Raw genomic sequence first — 18,899 nt, 5'->3', positions numbered from 1 at the left:
TACCTACCTTCTTTTAATAATTAAAACGTAATAAATTTTGTCTCAATGAAAAATAAATTTAAAATGTGCTTGAATTATATATATAAGGAAAACTTTTATAAATGTAACTATTAAAATATTTACTAACAAAACCCCTAAAGCTAACTATTGTTTCAAAAGAATTAAGAAAAAATCGTTTAGATTGACTAAATGATCGTATACTAAAGAATACTGAAAAAAAAATATAAAATCATTATGTAAACGTGTACTTTGAAAAAAATCTTTTACCCAAATCTAAATGGTCGTATACCAAATTTTAAGAAAAAATCGTTTAGATTTAGGTTAGCCAGTCAAATCTAAAGTGTAACCTAATTAGTAATTGTTATTGACGGAACATTTTTGGTATTTTCCATGGTGGACCTGTAGGTTTTTTTTTGTTTTTAAAATTGTTTGTAAATATTTTGCCGCTTTGAAAAGGGTCTGTATATATATATATCCCCAACTTTAAAAATATAATCATCATGTCTACATTTAAGTTAAAATTTAATAAATATAATAATGTTAGTCTGCTACATCTATTAACTATTTTTTACCACTTCATACATCACTCAAATAATGTTCTTAAATCGAGAGATTGAACTATCAACTTCTAAGATGTTGACGATCCGTATGCTCGAATTGTAATTTTTGGGAACAATCAAAATAATATGATCATATTCTTACTATCATCTTATTGAACAACTTGACTTGTAATACATTTACTATTTCACTATATCGTGTAGTTTGTAACCTTTCATTCTTGTTTGCAACCTTCAGTCCCTTCCATGGCGACGGATCCGTTGCTCCTCCTCTGCAAGCCAATGGACAGCCGCCAGGCGTCAAGCACAGCCTCTGGGAGCAGGCGAGCAAAACACCACTGGAGCGAGTGAGCCCAGTAAGGGGTGCACCGTGGCTCGTATCCAATTTGGCGAATTGCAGCTTTCACATAGTCATCGGCTGATGGAACGAACGGCGACGCTCTGCTTACCGACGCTACTCTTGACGCCATTTCAGTTGCGACATACAACGGCACCTGGATTGTGGAGTATTTATTTCACGCAAAAATTTGAGCTCAATGGTTAAGTTTTGTAACAAATGAGAGTTCTTGTTTTACAAACCTGACATTGAACATCAATTCCCCAATCTTTGTATTCCACGTATAGAGATCTTGAGAGTTGGTCCACGTACCTGAAAAAAAAAGATAAAGAATTAGAAAGAACAACATGATTATATCAACATTCAACAAAGATCATATGGAGGCTTTCTTTTCAGCTTTTCGATAATCCCATAATCAGAAAAAACAAAAGTCAAAGGTTTTTAACTTAGACGTGGAAGTTGGGGCCCGGTGTGTGGATGGAAAAATGAGTTGCGTTTCATGTGGTTCACATTTGAGAGTGGTTTTGAAATTGTTGAAACCATGTTACGTTCAAAATGACTATGAAACATGTCTTTAATTGCACTCTTAAATGCAATTTTCATATCATCAGCTTTGATTTAGGACTCCAAACATGTTTTGAAGTGATTTTAAAAATGTTATTACAAGAGCATTTTATTTAACCATGAACCAATGCCATCTGCCAAAACCTTTTCAACCGTACCTGTACTTTTTCTAATTTCAAAAAGCAGAGGAGAAGTCAACAATTTCTCAAAAATTAATTAGGAACTTTGGCAGAAGACATGGCAGTTGCTGAGACATGGGGGAAGTGATGGAGGCCCATCTCAGTGAACAGTTCTTCCCTCAGGAAGATAGAGAAAGAGATGGACTTCTTCCCTCAAACCTTCTTCATTTTATTTTTCTCTTTCTTCCCTAAAAGAAGAACAACAAGAACAAGAACAAGAAAATATATCAAGGAAGAGAGTTGAGAATTTGATTGCATACGCTTTTGTAGCAGCATAGATTGCATAGAGAGGATGAGAAGGAACAATAACAGCAGCTCCAGAGCCAATATTCACAATAGCTCCTCTGTTCTTCTTAATCATCTTTGGCAAAACAGCTTTGGTAACCCAAGTAGTTCCCTTCACATTCACTTTGAAAAGATTCATCCAAACTTTCTCATCCACTTCATGGAAAAAGCTAGCGTTCGGATATGTAATCCCCACGTTGTTTATCAAAATCCCCACATCCAAATCTTCAATCACCTCCTCAATCTCTGCAATACCACCACTAATATCGTCTTCTGTGAAGTCTAATTCAATGATCTTTACCTTTGTATCAGGAAATTCAGATTGAATATCCTCGGAAACTGCCTTGAGCTTCGTGGAGCTTCTGCTCACCAGTATAAGGTTGAGTCCGGCTCTGGCCAGCTGATAGGCAAAGGACTTTCCAATGCCATCAGTGGCGCCGGTGACTATTCCCCAAGAGCCATAGTATCTCAAATCCTTGGAGGGTCTGAGAAAGGCTCGGAAAACCCATCGGGCGACAGTGGCGGAGTGCCGAAGAATGGTGAAGAAACCGAGTAAGGAGAGGATGAGAAGCCAAATGGGATTAGTGTAAAGTAACAGAAAGAATGTCTCCTTCATTCTGTGCATGATTTGTTTTCTTCTCCTCCTTTTATCTTACTTGCGTTCGCCTCATTGTCATGTTATAACCGATTACTTAATAAGAAAGAGGAGGGAGAGAGAATAGTAGGGTCGAGAGTAGAGGAAGGGTAGAGAAAGGGTAGAAAAAGGAAACTCTGCTTGGTTACCTGCTTCGTATGAATGGTCATTTTCTTTTGTTCGTTATTGCAATTCAACAAAAATCAAGAAAAAGCTTACATTTGTGTGGATGCTAAAGAAATAAACTAGGACTTACAAATGTTAAAAGAATAAAGAAACGGTTTTTTTGTGTTTGAAAGTATGCCACCGACGATTAAATAAAACTCTAAAGATGAAGAAGGCCACCAACCATTAGGCATTAATGGCGAAATCAGAGAAAAGTAACACAGATCACTTCCATAATAGGTAAACAATGAAATTATGCCTGTACATTAGGAGTAATTTCTGTGCAGCTGAAGCTGTCAAATTTGTACTTCAAACAACATTTGGGATGCATCAAATGCACAAAACCATGGAGTTGAAGGCAACAATGGTTCGTAATTGTTGTAATAAGAAAAAAAAGTTAAAGGTAACTTTAGGAAATTTGTGAACTGACATAAATATTTTGTACCTAAAAGTTGGAGGGTTCTTGAAAAACTAAATGGGTCTAGTTCGTGATTCAGCCTATCCACCTGTCCATTTTCAGTGCTTTATTTCATCAAAAGTGACCATCTTTCCTGCAAGATGAAAGCGCCGATGCCATTACTCCTTATGAGGAGGACCACTAGATATCAAATGAAACGGGGGACATTAATTGCTTACAGTGCATCCCCTCAGTTAACATTTACATCTTGGAGGCCATAACTCGTAAAGAAGACAAACTTTCGTTTTATTGCTTTAAAAGATGAGAACAATCACATGATTTATCTGTTGCTTCGCTGCGTTATCAACTCTGAGCTTGCCTTGTTGTTGATGTAGAGAGATTAATGACAAATACGCTTTGTTCTCCCAACTTCTTCCCATTTTTTTTCTTTGGACCCCATCCTTGTGAGTCAGAAAGAAGGAAATAGTTTAGCCTACGAACCGATTAATAGACTTGAGATGTAAAGGCAGCTGCAACCAGGCATGTGTAGGATTCAAATCTTAGGCACTTTTAGTGGTCAGAGTCGTGAGTACTATCATGGCCAGAGCCCTTTGAAAATTGCTCTTGCTGGAAAGGATCGTCGGTGCCTTGTACAGAACTCAATCTAGGAGAGAGGTTCCAACTCGCCATCTGTTCAAGGTCTCGCCCATTTGATCTCATACTCGTTTCTTCTTTTAACTTCAGAAAGAACATTGATGACCAGAAATCTTTTGCCAAATTCTTCAAGGAGAAAAAAAAAGAGGACAAAATACGGAGATGTTATGAAATTGAATTGAATGGAAAATAAGTGAGAAGTGCAATAGAGATAGATATATACCATCTTTATCAACTGTATCAGCTCGTTTAGTGCAGTATTGAAGAGATTGGGATCAGCCAGATCAGAAGTAGTCAAAATCTCTTGACGGCATCGATGAGAAATGTTCACCTCCATTGTGGCACCTGTTGGAGGAATGAAATATGACACTTTGAATGAAAACAGAGCTCACTTAAGTTCAAACAAATATATAGCACATTTAAAATACAAAATGGAGTTAAATCCGGCCAACTATATAGCACATTTAAAAGAAATCTAATTCCATTGTTTTCCATTATTTGGTCCTTGAAACAGTGCTAGGCTAAAACGCCATTACAACAGGAGGAAAAATTATTGATTGCTTAAAGTTTTCATATAAGGTTTGATCATTAATAACCAACTTGCGGTAACTGTCAAGACTTGATCACCCGTTATCTTCATGCTTGTCGATCGCTCCTTCCTCACCAAAAGAGGACAAAGCAAGCAATCACGAGTTTAGATTTTATATAAAATATGAAAGCATTAAGCATATAACGCAGATTTTTTTTCTTTGTTCTTTCGTTTTTTTTTTTAAAGTTGAATGAGTTGGAATCATTTAAAAATAAATTACACCAAGTGACAGTAAAATGACATTATGAAAGTAGGTAGAAAACAAATGCTTGTGCGTACACACTATAGACTAGGGACAACTGTTTTTCACATTATAACTGAAACCCAGAAAGAGTTTTTCACATTATAGCACCAACTCTATAGACTAGCACCAACTGTTTTTCACTCTATAGACCATCACCAATTTAATGACCAAAACGTTAAAGATTATATTTACCCAAAGAAACTCGGAAAGAGTGATTTTAACCCAACTGTCCTTGGTTCAAAAGGGAGTCAAATTTTTAATGTGTTCCAATCAAAGTAAAAACTTTTAGTCACTCACAAGCATACATTACAATGAAACTCAAGCTTGAACAAAAGCACGACTGGTTAAGTTTCAAGGATATATCAAATGCCCGAACCTGGTGTTATGTAATTGTCAATTATATGTCTTGCCATATAGATTCTTCTCACAGGGTCGTCCAAAGGCAGTTTTCCAAGCTCGTGCACTTCATCATAAAAGTGCACATTCTCCCCAGCTAAGCAACTGCAATTGAGAGTGGGGGAGTATATTAAATAGTAAAATCACAAGCACTTAAACCCTCTAAGTTCTTCTAGAGAACTTGGAGAGTTTTACATGAGAAGTTGCAAGGAAAAAGATAACCCAACAAAGGCAGCATAGGTTGAATAACCCAAAGCAATTAATAATACAAGTAAGAAAAAAGTGAAGACTCCTAAAGGTCAGAGCCAAAAGTTTGACACAAACTCCCACCAATGATCTCCGTCTCTATCAACATCTCTTCTCTATACTCATAAATGAGCTTTGAATACCAACAAATTCCAAAAACAAAGTCAAAGCCAACAAACGACTCAATCCTAGCACACATTCAAACAAATCAACAACTGTTCCATCTTCAACTTTGTTCTCTCTCTTACAGAAAAATACAGGAGGAACGACATATTTAATACCTGTCAGCAAAAGCCATGAATGATCGACGAAATCTTTTGTTCAGAAGTAATTTCTCCAGTGGTTCATTAGGATCTATGACTGTTTCCGGTTCCCTTTGTAGTAACAATCCACTATCTGGTATGCCCAGAGCATGACCCATGGAGTCATATTCAAGTGCTTCCCTTTTTCTCAAACTGATTTGAGAAAGCAGCGGTTGTGAGCTTGAGGTAGAGAAGAAGGTCAGCACAAGAATACTTGCCTGTAAAATATGCCTGGGAAATGTTAGGTAAATTGGCATAAGTCCTACAAAATGTCTCACATTACAAGTGAACTATTGACACCTCTACTATTTGAAAGCAAGTTACTAGAATGTGTATTCATATTTGCCGGCTAGGCCACAAGAGGAACAAAAAAGACAAGTAAACCAGCATGGATGTCATACCGTTACTAATAGCAGAAATCTAGAGGCAACCTGAAGACCTAAGATCTCTTCATGGATTTCATTTGTAATGTAGGCAGAAACCCAAACTCCTGGAAGAACAAAGAACAAGAGAAAAAATTAACCCCGAATTTTGAATCCTAGTATCTGCACGTATATTTACTCCATACAAGATTCTTGTAAATTACTTTGACCCTTTTTGACGGTCATCTATTAAGTTTTTGTGTTCCATCAGCTGAGATTTGGCATAAAGACAATAAAATTTTAGCATCGTATACTATGCTCATCAAAGAAAAACATCAGAGGTATTATATACCAACGGAAAATGCTGAGACTATTATTCCCTTCCACAGATCTCTTAGTTCATCAAACCTGAACTCTATATGACGAACAGCCCATGTAAGAACAATCAATGTAGCAACATATAAGATATGAAGAGTCATGATTGGAATAATCCACCGTGGCCCCATGTGGCACCTGTAATTTAAAGGCTTCTTGACATTGATAACTGCAGAAACAAAACGAAAAATTCTTGTTTCTGAAACTTTCTCATCTGAAGTTACAAAAGGATATCTTGAACTCATAATAACTCATGTGTAAAATATATCGAGGACAAAATATTGTCGTCAAGTCAAGTGAATGAGGTTGATATTTCGTGCATAGTGGTTCTAAAGTAAGAAAGTTCATTATTTCAGACTCACATGTAGCCCCAGAAATCCACGGCAACAGAATTAGTGGAAGGAAGATGTGTGTTTTGATGGGTGGTAGACGCCGCCTGAAAATCAAAAGGCAAACCCAAAAGAACATTAGGAAGGGAGGCGTATAGCAGAATGTCTGAGCTTTCTAGTCCACTATTCCATAATCTATACGTTTACTTACTTTACAAAAATGTAATATAGTTGAAAGGTCTGTGTTATACGACTGCTCAGCAGCAAACCGAATCCAAGGGGACCTTCAACCCACACTAAAGCAAGAAATGGGAAATCAAATTTGGGAGAAAAGTAATAACAAATATTTAAGAACTCTATTAGATAAGACGTTTATAAATTCTAAGAATAACAAAAGTATTGAAACCTGCCCAGATATAGCAAGAGCGCCACTTTTGCCTCTTGAATTTGAAGAAACTAACAGATATCTGTACAGAAAGACAGAAAGGTGGCATAAATTACACCTTGAATCGAAAAAATGGAAAAGAGAATAAAGAGTAATACAAATAGTTCTATAGCCTACCACAATTGACAGCAGAAGATTGAGGCTAGAAAAAACTTGAATTACTGGAATCCAAAAGCGGCTGCCTTTGGGAAGAGGAATCTTGTACATCACATACGGTAATATCCACCGAAAAATCAGCCTGAAAGCAAGAAAGTGGGATAATTTATACCCGATTCAAACAGACAACGATCAATTAATCAACAGAAGCAAATATGGGAAGAGCTTAGCCTTCAATTACCAACTAGCCCAGCTCTAAAATATAATACTGCATAGCTCCACTCATCAACAATTAAGAAGAACCAATTCTCTGACAACAAAATGCAGATGCTTTCCATTTTTCACAAAGAAAACGACATTCCACGTAAATGAATTACAACTCAACTCATCCAAGAAACGATAGAAGGTGAAATGAGAGAAAGACATAATCAACAGACCCAGAACTCATGGAAAGGAGAACATAGCTAAGCTACCATGGCCGCAATGGAACGAACACATCCAACCCCATTGAAGAACAGAGTGTAATAGGAACAAAAAGAAGAACAAATATACACAGAGAAATGAGCCAAAACGTCGGATCGTTTCAAGTTGAACAACAACAAAATTTTTGCATTAGGTTAGAGAATCAACAAGCAAATAACTCCAAAACTATCAGAAGCAAAAATAAAGAATTGATCAAAGAGAAGAAGAAAAGAAACTCACAAAGCCAAACAAAGTGCAGCAAAAACTATAGCGATGTAATCGCTGGGGCAGCCACCGTCGACGGCACAGCGCGCCATTTTGCTGATAAATAAATTCCTTCTATTAATGGAAGTAGAAGGAATCAGTAAGTTGAAGAAATCATTCTGATTCGTGAGAAATTCTTCGACATAATCGGTTGATTTTCACTCAATCAATTCTTCTTCTCTTTCCAATAATCGATTGATGATTGTGTACTTGTTGGGGTCGTCTTCGTTTTCACTTTTCAGGGTCCATTGCCACGTCAGTATGAAAGTTTGACTGAAAAGTCAGTATTGTTTGAATATTCAAACACACTTTATTGACTAAATTAGGTAAGGTGTGCTGACGTGTCTTGCTTTAGACGACATGTCGTCTATCATTTTCTGTATTATCATATCTCTTTGAAAAATACTTTGACAAAGTGAGCTTCAATTAACCCATATAGATTTGTGTAAAACAACTTACAAATTTGTGGTTGGATACTAAAATAGTATTTGTTAAGAAATATAAAAATATGATTAAGATATTAGGAGGTAACAAATGATATATTTCAGTGTCATACCTCTTTTGCATGTCGGGAGTAAACAACATTAATGTTGTATTTATGAAATTAATCGTGGTGAGTGTGAGTAAGTTAAAATGTTGTGGGATATTCTTTTAGTGGATGATATATGAAGTGCTTAATTACCCTAAACATAATTTAGATTGTTAAGCACTACTTAGATTGATTCTACTATTAGCAAACATGTTTACAAACATTAGGCTTGTATTTTCGTCTTTTTCGTATTTGTAAAAATGATTTAAAAATATTGTCGTAGTTTGAAAGGTAAATAACGAAAGTTACTGATACAAATACTTTAATGCTGCATTTTGATACTCAATACAATTTTTTCGAATGCAATTTTAGGTTTGATATTCAAATTTGAAAATTTAAAAGACGGAGGTGACGATGAAATTAAGGGAATGTGAAAACAAAAGAGGCCAAAGAATTAGGTAAACTCAAACCTTTTTCTTTCTATAAACAATGTTTATTTTCTTATTATTACAAGAGGAGGCAACCCAAGAAGCCTAATTAATGTAATGAAAAGAATGAAAACCCCATGAAAAGTTTCCCAAAATCTTTATACAACACAACAAATTGAATCTACAGCATCCATCAATACTCAAGATCAAAGCCACCAACCACGAAGAGAAGAGTTTTGTGTTCTTTCATTGTGACAAAAAGTGGTCTACCAAAAGCAGGAACACCATCCTTTCTGCAACAAAGAAAACGGTCAGATGGTTAGAAAGAAAAATTCACATTGTAAAAGTGATAGTTTGGTTTTCACAAGATACTAAAATAGTAATGAACTTCAAGAACCCAGATTATGTCTTTGATTTTCATTCATTCCAGTTTAAAGTCCATAGATCATAATGTTTTAAGAGAGTGCTTCTTTAATTAGGATTTTAGAGAGGTTTTTAAAACATAACATGAGGAAGAAGAGAGGTGCAAAGCAAAAGAGAACTGGACAGAACTAAACCAGACCTGCTTTCTTGGATACTTCTGCTTCTGCTTGATCTCCTTAGAAGGTTCTTGCTTTTGAGTTTGGTTTTGGGGTGGTATCACGTTATTAGGAGTTCCAGCTCCTCCACCATTCTTCTTATTATCCCTTGCCCTGTTGAAAATCACCGTAAACCCTTCAGCAGCAGCAGGATTCTTTTCATCCCAATCACCAAATTTAGGCAGAAATGGACCTTTTTGAGCCTAAAAAAAGAACAACAAATCAGAAATGAAAGAGAAAAAACAAAGTAGCAAAGCGTGAAACGAAAATGGAGAAAGTTCTTACTGAAGTCATAATTGAAGAAAGTTGCAGTTTTGAGGAAATGGGTAATTCAAAGAGTACTTGAGCTGATGAAGGAGAAGAAGAACAAGGAGTTGTGGGTTGAAGAAGAAGATGAAATTTGGGGTTTCTTATAGAGGATTGGGCTATGTTCAACGCGTCAGAGAGTTTCAAAGGCCTCAAAAATGGCGGCTCAATAACGATGGCCGAGTGGACATTCAATTTATAAACACAAAGTATTATATAAACTATACTTTAAAATAATCATATGTAATTCATATCTCCATATGTTTGTTTCATTGTCTATCTACCATAAAAGCTAAGATAATTATAGATACGTACACATAATAGATTGTATTTTTTTGTTAATGACAGGTCAAAAACATAACTTTTCAATGAATGGACAGAGTTGGAAAAGGTATTACTAAGACTTGTAAAAGTTCATATTATGTTGTCTTGACCAAATATATAACCGCGTTTTACCTTAAGTTGACAGCATTTTATAACATTAACACATTTGAAGAAAAAAAATTCAATGATTTTTGGAAAGAAAAGTTCTTTCTTTTTTTTTTTTTTTTTTAATGTTGTTTGCAAATTTGTGATTAAAGTGATTTGGTAAAAGATTATATGATTGTGTATATTAAAGTAAATGTGAGAAGTTCAAATTTAGTTTAGATAATTGTAACTCTCATGCTCATTTTAATACTTTTAACTTTGACTTATTTTGGTTATTATAGTTTCAATTTTAGACTTGTAATTATTATAATTTATTTATTTTTATTTTTAAGGATTCAAAATAATATTTTAGTTAAATAAACTAAAGTTAATCTTTTTAAAAAAAGTATAGCAACCAAAATAAACTAAAAAGATAAAATTTAAACTTGAATTAAACCAAGTGTACGTTTTGACTATCTATGAAAAAAGTACTTCTTAATAATACATTTTCTTTTAAACACTTTCTTTAAATTGAGTTTCAAATTTAAACACTTATATATTTGGTTATATACTTTTATAAATATTTATATACATACTTTTACAAAATATGGTTCAAAGAGTTTTCTTTGGAATTGATTGTCTCATTTTTAAAATGTAAATACATTTTGAAAAGTTACCGAACACCTCAAATTCTTTTAAAATATTTTCTTTTTCAAATTTAAACACTTTGAAAAAGTAATCAAAGTAGAAGGATGAAGCTAACTGCAATCATGAATTCTTACAAGGAAAGAATAATTTTCCTTTTAAAAAAATGGTCTTTGAAGGGAAGAACAATTCTTTATATATAAAAAATGTAATTCACACATATTTTTGTTCTTAAAAAGGGAAAATATTTCGCAAAACAATCTCCTCAAACAACACGGTGAGTCTTTTTCTAGAAAACATTATACATCGACTTTCAAACAGCCAGAGCCAGCTAGTAGGAATTAGTTTGGCCATTGTACTTTTTCTTCATGTCTTGGTAGCGTAGAAAGTTACATAATTGACCATTTAAACTAAAGAAAATGGTCAATCGAAGAAACCGAAATGTAAAGGAAAAGTATCAAGGCCTATATTCTATTATTCATCTATAACTTGATCTATCATCTAGCAAATACAAAAAAGAAGTGAGCTCTCTGAACTCCTAAAAGTTGAGCCCCGAGAATCAAATATAGGCGTGACAACAGGTATAATCTAATGAAGTCAATAAATGAACCAAGAAAAAAAGAAAAGAGAAGTATGGTTGCAATGTACATGATACAAATTACCAACACCTGAAGGAAATTCCCTTAGGTGGTGGATGGTCTTCTATTTGGTCACAAAATGGTTCCCAGTAACCATATGTGTAACAAGAGACAGTAGGTTATGAGGCTGAGCCTTGCACCTGGACGACTCATTAAAATTCGCCCACCAGAAACCCTGCAATGGGATTACCATCAGGAATGCTCGTGTATCATGTATAATCCAAAGGGTAGAAATTTGAGTGTACTTTGTCATTTGACCGTTTAATGAAAATGGTAGTTAAGTATTAACAATTTTTCTATATGGTGGGGAGGAAATCATTTGTGTTTGATCATGTTGAGACCATACTCTACTAACTAACCATACCATGATAATTCAGTAGGAGCTCAGGTGAAGCGTATGTTTTTGTAAAAAATATAGTACTACCTCGAGAAATTTTGGCACTTACCAAATTCCATCAATTCGATCTGCAATAAGTTTTCCTTGTCTTGGGATGAGACCTGATGTATTGAGTGATTTGAACACGTGACCTGAAAGAAAAAAGTTGGAGTAAGTACTCCAAGCTTTGGAACTGATGAAACAAATAGGCAAAACTTATAACACACCTTTGTCTTCATCACTTTCCCTGCCCTTTTCTAGTAAACGATCAGATTCTATATCCACATCAATCGCAAGATGATCAGTTGAACCTTTTCGCAAAGTTCGTGCATGGGCAGCTGAGGCTGGTGGAACAGGTGGTATTGCACTTTTCCCAGGTGGTCCCTGCAAAATATCAAACAGTGGAAGACGTAATGCATGGAATTTCATGCCCAGAGAACCATTTATATGGAGTGTACATCTAAAAAGTCACAAAAACAGTATCCTACTCTTGACTCGTGGGTAATACAGTAGCTAACTATTTTGTCTAACGCAAGCAACTTACATTCCATATATTAAAAACCTCAAGTTTCTTTTATTATTTTTTTCCCTCTTTTGTTGTTTCTCACAAGTAAATTCAATCTTCCTAGTGTGTGGATACGTACCGCATCTTCAATCTCTGATATCTCTGATCCAGATGGAAAGGAAGGTGCTTCAAAAATGCTCCTTTCTTTGATGATCTCTGGTGGGGATGTCCGCCCTTGAAGTGACTCCTCAAGTAGCTTATTCTTGGCAGTTAGTTCATCTACGATTTTTTGGCTTCCTATTAACTTTTTACTCAGTTCCTCAAATTTGACTTTTGAATTTTCAGATTCTGAGAGCATATCCACAATCTGCTTTCCTAATGTTCTTACTAGTCCCTTCAAGCCATCTGACTTCGACTCTCCACTGTAGTTAGTATCCAATGAACTAATCATTTGTACCAAAGATAAAGAAACCTCCGAGAGATCTTTCTTCATCTTCTCTGAATCAAGTTGATTCCTTGATGCTCGGTCAAACTCCTCTTTCAGCTGTTCAAATTCAAGTATTTGTGTAGTCACTGTAGATTGCAGCTTTTGCTTGTCATGAGATAATAAGTTGAGCTGATTCTGTAACTCAGAAACATAATCAGCTAGGTAAAAGAGCTTCTTTACATCAGGTGAATCATATTCTTCCAGATCTAGGTGTTCTGAATCTGGCAAAGGGATCTCAATCCTTCTAACTTTCTCGAAGAGGGCTTTCATTTGCATTGTTGACAAAACGCAGTCTTCTGCATCTGAGAAAAATATAAATAAATCAGCAGAAGATTTTTAAAAGATAGTGGAAAATATCTACAAATACTTGCAGGAAGAAGAATGGTTTACCTTGTCCTTTCACCAGCATACTATTATACAATGATGAAACTTCAGCTTCCCTTTCTTTTAACTTTTCTTCGGTTGCTTGGCTAGCCTCCAGTTGACGCCTAAGTTCACCAAAGGTACTCTGTAATAGTTGAAAATCAGTTTCCAACTTACCCACCATATTTTGGTTCAAGTCCTTTTCCGCTCTCACTTTTTCAGTTGTTGCCTCAGTTATTTCCAATCTATGCTGCATATCTTGAATTCTACTAGCTGCAACCTTGCTAGTGCTCTCAAACTGCTCAAACATAGATCGAACTTTTCTAGTAGCAGTTAATAATTGTTCTGCAGCAGCAGCTGATTCGTTACTAGATGATTTCATTCGAGAGTCTACAGCTGAAGCTCCACTAGTCTCACTACTTTCCATGAGTTTGGCATCCTTCAAGTTGTCAAAATCGGGAACAGAGTTGAGTAGAAGTAGATGGTTGGTCATTTCAAACTGAAGTTCTTTAGCTGTGTCAACACACACCGACCTTAGAAGTGAAACATCATTTTCTAACATCACTCTGGTACTTTCTTGTTCCTGTTTATGCATTTCGAGATTCTTCACCATCTCTTTCAAGGACTCCACACGTCCACACACACAAACTATTTCCTCCCTTGTTGCTTGCACATTTTTTAACAGATAAGCAATAAACCCGTCCATTGGAGAGGAGAAACCTTCAAAATAATCGGTAATTTTTTTGTTCTTTAACCAGATTTCTTCCAGAATCTTTCTGAAAGATGATGAAATATTACCAACATCATCTTCAACAACCGCCTTATGAGTTTCACTTTCAACATCAAAATCAAGGAGCTTTCCATGAGAGAGGCTTTCCATGCCATTCAGATCCTGGATTAAATTTTAAAAAAATGTAATCAGAAAAAGAAACCATATTCGACAATAACTAATTAGATACTTCACAAATTTCTAAAACTGCAATAGCAATCAGGTTAGTGTACCCCAGGGAAAGAGGAAAATACTAGAATTTGTGTGCCACTGTTAATAGATTCAAAATAGCATCAAATGGGTGCATCCACAAAGAAAATGCAAAATCCAAAGAAAATAATAATAATAAGATTTTTTTACGATGAGAAAACTGCATTTATTAAGAAGAATAAGAATACTATAGAAAAACAGGCCACAAAGAGATTTCAGGCCGAACCAAAACCAAATAAATGAACTACCAAAATATACAAACGTTAAAGACAGAGACCACACAGAAAAACCTTCGTATGCACTTATTGAAAGTGATAGAAGATACTATTTTACCAATCTTGATATCCAGAAAAGCATAGAAAATTACCATGACAGCATGGTGATTATGAGAATCTATTATACCGCTGTTAACAAGACAATTCCTGGTGTCCTTCAGAATGATATCCATCTCTCTTAGACTCTCAAGCTTCTTCTCAAAGCATCCAGTCATCACAGTTAACAATGTCTTGTCTGCAATAAACTTATGAAGATCATTGAGGTAGCCCGCAAACTCTACAGATCTGCTCTCTAAGCTACCATTTGTCCCGGCCAACTCTTCCATGCATGCATTTAACTTGGAATTTAGAGCAAATATCTCATTTTCAGAAATTTTCCTCTCTCCTTCAATTATAGAAATTTTATTTTCTGCCTTAAGTAATGAATCTTCCAAGGATTTTCTTGTTTCCACTGCTTCAACAACTTTGCTCGCTTGAGAGCTTACTTCCTCTTGCAATACCTTTCGCTCATGCTCTAGCTTCTCTATAGCACTTTGTGCTTCAGCATTCTGTTCCGTCAGCAAAGCAACATTGGTTTCAAGCTCAGTCAATGTCTTTTCTAATCTGTTTATAGTTCCTTGGGCCTCTGCCAGTCTATCTGTCTGAACAGCTACTTGCTCCTTGACTTTGTGAGACTCCGCCTCTGCAGTGACCTTACAGACTTCAGCTTCTTCTTTCTCTTTGACAAGCACAGATATTTTATTTTCTGCCAGTGATAGCGACTCTTGAAGACGACTCATAGATAAAGAAGCCTCCGCAGAGATCATGCTGGACTGGGAATAGGCTTCGTCCAATGCTTTCTGTAATTCCTGTTCAATTAATGTCTTACTAGATTCTAATTCCCTTTTCTCCTTGGAAAGTTGGAAAATGTTGTTCTCTGCAGATGATAATGCATCTTCCAATGATTTCATAGCAGTTAAAGTATCTCCTAATTTACTTTCCATAGCACTTGATTCCTCCTTAACATTCTCCAATTCTTGTTCAGTACGTGTCTTAGCATCATGAGATTCCCTAACGTATTCTGAAATCCACTTCACCTTAGCTACAGGCTCTTCAAAAACAATATTAATGGGAAGAACAATTCCATCGATTGATTCAATTACTTTCTGTAACATATTATTGCTCTCCAACAAGAACTGTTCATATTGACTGCATTTGTCCTTTAAGATACCAAGTTCAGACTCCAACTCCGGAATGCGTTGTGCATCAATAGACAACAAATTGATTTGACTTCTGCAATCAGCAACTGTTGACTCTAGACTATTTAATTGTAGTTTCAACTTCTCTATTTCTAAGTTCTTATCATCCAAGAGACTTTTCATACTTTCCCTGTCCTGGACCAGTCCTTTGCCTTTCTTAACTGCCAAGGACAACTTTTCCCTTAGCATAGCATATTTCTCCTCTGATCTCTGAAGATCCTTCTGCAAAGAGTCATTTTCCTCTTTCACTTCTCTATGTTCTTCAGATATTAATTTTAACCTAGTCTGGCAATTACTCAAATTAGAAGACTCCTCTCCCAGTATTATATCATAGAGCATCAAATCTTGATGACTGATATACAAAAGAGCATGAACCTTCTCAAAAGATTCCACATATTCACTAGAAATTTCAGCAGAAGCACAAGCCTGCTCTTTTATCCTTTGAATGCATCTGTAAACAAGCAAGTTCAAATCCAACGAAGTTTCACTAATCCCTGCATTATCTGTTGTCACTCCAGATTCTTCTTGTAACATTTTTATGATTTGAGCCTTCTCCAACGAATTCTGATGCTCTTTTATACTGGCTTCTTCATATTTGTTTGACAAGTCATCCAACTGCTCCTGGATATAGTCCTTTTCCTGTAATTTGATTAAAACCAATGCACTTATGCGGTCAATCTCTGCCTGTGCTGCTTCTTTTGTTTTAGCAAGTTCATCTTGCAAGATTGTTATTTCATCTTTAGCTTGAAAAAATGCTTCCTTAAGCCAACTAACAGAAGATTTCAGGTCATAAGGTGCAATCAAATCTGGCCAATCAGATAAGTTTACAGCATCTTTTAATTTATAAAACTCCAACAAAATAGCCTCCAGAACTTTTTTCTCGTCCACAAGCCACTTGAGTCTTTCCATACTGTCCATTGATTCAAGTTCCCGAGGAACGTCAAGTTGAGATATAATATCCTCAAAACTTTCAAGGATCATGTTCCTTTGCAACAGATTTTCCTGAAGTGATGCGACTAAAGTTTCATTTTTAGCCAAGTCAACCTTAATTACTTCTGCAGCCTCCAAAGCAATTGACTTCTCTTGTAGTTCGGCAGAAACTTTTTCAAGTTCGCTAACCTTTTCAGCTAGAGACTGCTCTAATGAATTGCGTTTCTGTACTAATGCCTTCCCTTTTGTCACAGCCATTGTTAACTTTTCTTTGGTATTAGCACACCTCATCCTTTCCTGCTCCAGCTCACTCTTTGCCTTTTCAAGTTCTCTATTAACAGTCTCAGCTGCCAACCTGCAATTGTCTAGCTCCTCTGCCAATCTTCTATTTTCATCCTCCAGGTGATATATTTTTCCAACATCGCTTACCTCTTTAGCTTTGAGCCGAATTAACTCATCATGAGCAGAGGCCAAAACTGTTCCAACTTCTGTAACGTTGATGTCTGACTCTGTCCCAGATAAAGATTTTTGGAGTTGATTGATATCTAGAAGGATTCTGTTATAATTATCAATTAACAGAGAAGTGCTTCTTTCGACATTAAGTCTTTTTTCTGATATAGAATCATCAAGAAGATGTTGCTGATTCAGTACTGAGTTGAGAGAAGTTAAAACCCTATCTAATGTGGCTTCCATATCCCTCTCCTTTTCTGATGAAACTTTCATAGAATCTTCAATTGAATTTGCATAAGAGCGAACAACTTGATCAGACACTGAAATTTCAATAACCTTTGCATTAAGATATTCAATCTCGTGATCCTTCATTAAAAGTTTATTACGGAGTTCTCCTACAGTAGCTTCATACTGCAACCGTTCATCTAAAGTTCTATTAACCAATTGTGAGCATTCACTGACCAGGTCTTTCAATGTGGTATTAGTACCCAGATTGTTTTCTTCCACGTGCTTGATTCCATGACTGCCGCTAATATCAAGCATCAACGGTTGATTAGTAGCAGCCTTGAGTTGGCGACAAATGATAAGAAGTTCTTGCACAGAAGCCTCTCTTTCTTCCTGCAAATCAAACACCCAAAAAATGCAATTTAATCCCGAAAGCATACAACCATAACTGGGAGGGTGGTTATGAACCTCAAAGTCGTGTATGACATTTTCTTTCTCAAAAATAGTCTTATTCAGAGTGGCCCTCGTGTTTTCTACCTCGTGCATCTGAGAAACCTTTTCCACCTCATACTGAAATTCCTGTTGCATATCAGAAGGCGTTTCCTCCATCAAACTACCTTGAATTTCAGCAGCTGCTACTACTTCTCTGCCATCAACATTGCCAACTAACTCGTCCGGGCAGTCCACAAACATATCTTCTTTTCCAGCATCTTCGACTACAAGAGTACCATCAGGACCATCTTGTCCAGAGTTCTCTGCACCTTCCGTAAGAGTACCCACTGGCGACAATGTTTGTTCCTAAAACCCATGTTAAAAATAATCTTATCTTCAAAGAATTTAACTACAATTTTCTTCTCTAATTAACAAGGAAAATTCATATTAAGAACATTCTACAACTTCTGCATGCGAATAAATACTATAACAACACTAACCCGGTTGGATTCAGAAGGAGAAAATCCAGTGGACACTTCAGAAGACTGCAAAACGGAGTCATTCTGAGAAGATGACTCCCCAACATTAACATTGACCGCACCTTCCACCCCTTCATCTCCATTTTCAGCTCCATTTCCTAAACTCTGCAGCGCCTGTTCTGGATCATGATTCTCAGACATGTCGATATCTCATAACCCAACCACCCTAACCTCACAACGAGAACTAGATCTCAAACACAACAAAATCAATACTAACAAATCAAGAAGCTCGATAATGAAACCTAATTTGAATCAAATAACCATTAAACCCTTAAAAAAAAATATACAATCCAACACCCACAATTCGTTGAATTACAAATTCAAAATAATAATAATAATAATAAATAAATAAATAAATAGATCCAAATGGCGCGTAATGGAAATGGAAATCAGGAAACAGAGTATCGCGAATCCGTAGAATGGATGAGTAATCGTGTTGTATGAATAATAGATCAACAGGTCGAAGAAGTTTTCCACATGAAGCTGGAGAGTTTGACGCGATTCACTTGGCGAAACAATTGGTCTGATGATTTAGCGCCATTGTTCGTCTCAATCGAATGGGCTCAAGCCTCAAAGGGGATGATGCTATTCACTACCGTAATTTAGTTTGAAAGCCATCCGGTTGAAGAAGTAGATCTTATCTTCAAATCCTGACCGTTCATTTTCTATTCCTTAAATATCACAAT

At 35.9% G+C, this 18,899-nt stretch overlaps 4 protein-coding genes across 8 annotated transcripts; all 4 read right to left on the bottom strand.

Annotated features, from left to right (window-relative positions):
- Positions 1 to 682: 682 nt before the first annotated feature.
- On the bottom strand, positions 683 to 2,815 carry LOC103488924 (very-long-chain 3-oxoacyl-CoA reductase-like protein At1g24470). The gene is made up of 3 exons (XM_008447874.3): positions 1,898 to 2,815; positions 1,137 to 1,206; positions 683 to 1,051 (listed from the first exon to the last, which is right to left on the bottom strand). Exons 1-3 carry the CDS (start codon positions 2,545 to 2,547, stop codon positions 773 to 775), a joined length of 999 nt encoding a protein of 332 aa, XP_008446096.2. The 5' UTR covers positions 2,548 to 2,815; the 3' UTR covers positions 683 to 772.
- LOC103488925 (regulator of G-protein signaling 1) lies at positions 1,137 to 8,082 on the bottom strand. Of its 4 annotated transcripts, XR_007824428.1 has the most exons (13): positions 7,859 to 8,082; positions 7,178 to 7,298; positions 7,022 to 7,082; positions 6,827 to 6,911; positions 6,649 to 6,722; positions 6,264 to 6,455; positions 5,951 to 6,039; positions 5,529 to 5,767; positions 4,982 to 5,106; positions 3,996 to 4,117; positions 3,358 to 3,898; positions 3,167 to 3,272; positions 1,137 to 1,206 (listed from the first exon to the last, which is right to left on the bottom strand). XR_007824428.1 is itself a non-coding variant. In XM_008447875.2 (11 exons), exons 1-11 carry the CDS (start codon positions 7,933 to 7,935, stop codon positions 3,689 to 3,691), a joined length of 1,395 nt encoding a protein of 464 aa, XP_008446097.1. In that variant the 5' UTR covers positions 7,936 to 8,082; the 3' UTR covers positions 2,932 to 3,688. The 4 variants fall into 4 exon arrangements, 1 of the variants encoding a protein (XP_008446097.1); XR_007824427.1 differs by having other exon boundaries at positions 3,167 to 3,898; XR_537559.2 differs by lacking the exon at positions 1,137 to 1,206 and having other exon boundaries at positions 2,932 to 3,272.
- Positions 8,083 to 8,865: 783 nt separating this feature from the next.
- LOC103488926 (protein NOI4-like) lies at positions 8,866 to 9,895 on the bottom strand. The gene is made up of 3 exons (XM_008447876.3): positions 9,703 to 9,895; positions 9,402 to 9,620; positions 8,866 to 9,132 (listed from the first exon to the last, which is right to left on the bottom strand). The coding sequence occupies exons 1-3, from the start codon at positions 9,709 to 9,711 to the stop codon at positions 9,106 to 9,108; spliced, it is 255 nt and encodes an 84-aa protein (XP_008446098.2). The 5' UTR covers positions 9,712 to 9,895; the 3' UTR covers positions 8,866 to 9,105.
- A 1,213-nt stretch (positions 9,896 to 11,108) lies between these two features.
- On the bottom strand, positions 11,109 to 18,853 carry LOC103488928 (trans-Golgi network-localized SYP41-interacting protein 1). 2 transcript variants are annotated; one of them, XM_008447878.3, is made up of 8 exons: positions 18,175 to 18,853; positions 17,780 to 18,040; positions 14,492 to 17,635; positions 13,173 to 14,037; positions 12,435 to 13,084; positions 12,018 to 12,174; positions 11,861 to 11,942; positions 11,109 to 11,589 (listed from the first exon to the last, which is right to left on the bottom strand). In XM_008447878.3, exons 1-8 carry the CDS (start codon positions 18,352 to 18,354, stop codon positions 11,487 to 11,489), a joined length of 5,442 nt encoding a protein of 1,813 aa, XP_008446100.1. In that variant the 5' UTR covers positions 18,355 to 18,853; the 3' UTR covers positions 11,109 to 11,486. The 2 variants fall into 2 exon arrangements, with proteins under 2 accessions (XP_008446100.1, XP_050947196.1); XM_051091239.1 differs by having other exon boundaries at positions 17,780 to 18,021; positions 18,175 to 18,323.
- Between the last annotated feature and the right edge of the window lie 46 nt (positions 18,854 to 18,899).

Source organism: Cucumis melo, chromosome 10 (assembly GCF_025177605.1).
Source record: "Cucumis melo cultivar AY chromosome 10, USDA_Cmelo_AY_1.0, whole genome shotgun sequence".
Lineage (NCBI taxonomy): Eukaryota > Viridiplantae > Streptophyta > Magnoliopsida > Cucurbitales > Cucurbitaceae > Cucumis > Cucumis melo.
This window is presented reverse-complemented; position numbering and strand designations above follow the sequence as displayed.

Excerpts from the sequence above, each read along its gene's own strand:
- LOC103488924 (XM_008447874.3), bottom strand. The coding sequence starts at position 2,547 with ATGCACAGAATGAAGGAGACATTCTTTCTGTTACTTTACACTAATCCC. Across the intron at positions 1,207-1,897 it reads ATCTATGCTGCTACAAAAGC|GTACGTGGACCAACTCTCAA; the intron begins GTATGCAATCAA and ends TTTTTTTTTCAG. Across the intron at positions 1,052-1,136 it reads GAATTGATGTTCAATGTCAG|GTGCCGTTGTATGTCGCAAC; the intron begins GTTTGTAAAACA and ends TCCACAATCCAG.
- LOC103488925 (XM_008447875.2), bottom strand. The coding sequence starts at position 7,935 with ATGGCGCGCTGTGCCGTCGACGGTGGCTGCCCCAGCGATTACATCGCT. Across the intron at positions 7,299-7,858 it reads GCTGCACTTTGTTTGGCTTT|GCTGATTTTTCGGTGGATAT; the intron begins GTGAGTTTCTTT and ends TCTTGCTTTCAG. Across the intron at positions 6,912-7,021 it reads CTCTTGCTATATCTGGGCAG|TGTGGGTTGAAGGTCCCCTT; the intron begins GTTTCAATACTT and ends TTCTTGCTTTAG.
- LOC103488926 (XM_008447876.3), bottom strand. Across the intron at positions 9,133-9,401 it reads AGAAGTATCCAAGAAAGCAG|AAAGGATGGTGTTCCTGCTT; the intron begins GTCTGGTTTAGT and ends TCTTTGTTGCAG.
- LOC103488928 (XM_008447878.3), bottom strand. The coding sequence starts at position 18,354 with ATGTCTGAGAATCATGATCCAGAACAGGCGCTGCAGAGTTTAGGAAAT. Across the intron at positions 18,041-18,174 it reads CTCCTTCTGAATCCAACCGG|GAACAAACATTGTCGCCAGT; the intron begins GTTAGTGTTGTT and ends CATGGGTTTTAG. Across the intron at positions 11,590-11,860 it reads GATCGAATTGATGGAATTTG|GGTTTCTGGTGGGCGAATTT; the intron begins GTAAGTGCCAAA and ends ATCCCATTGCAG.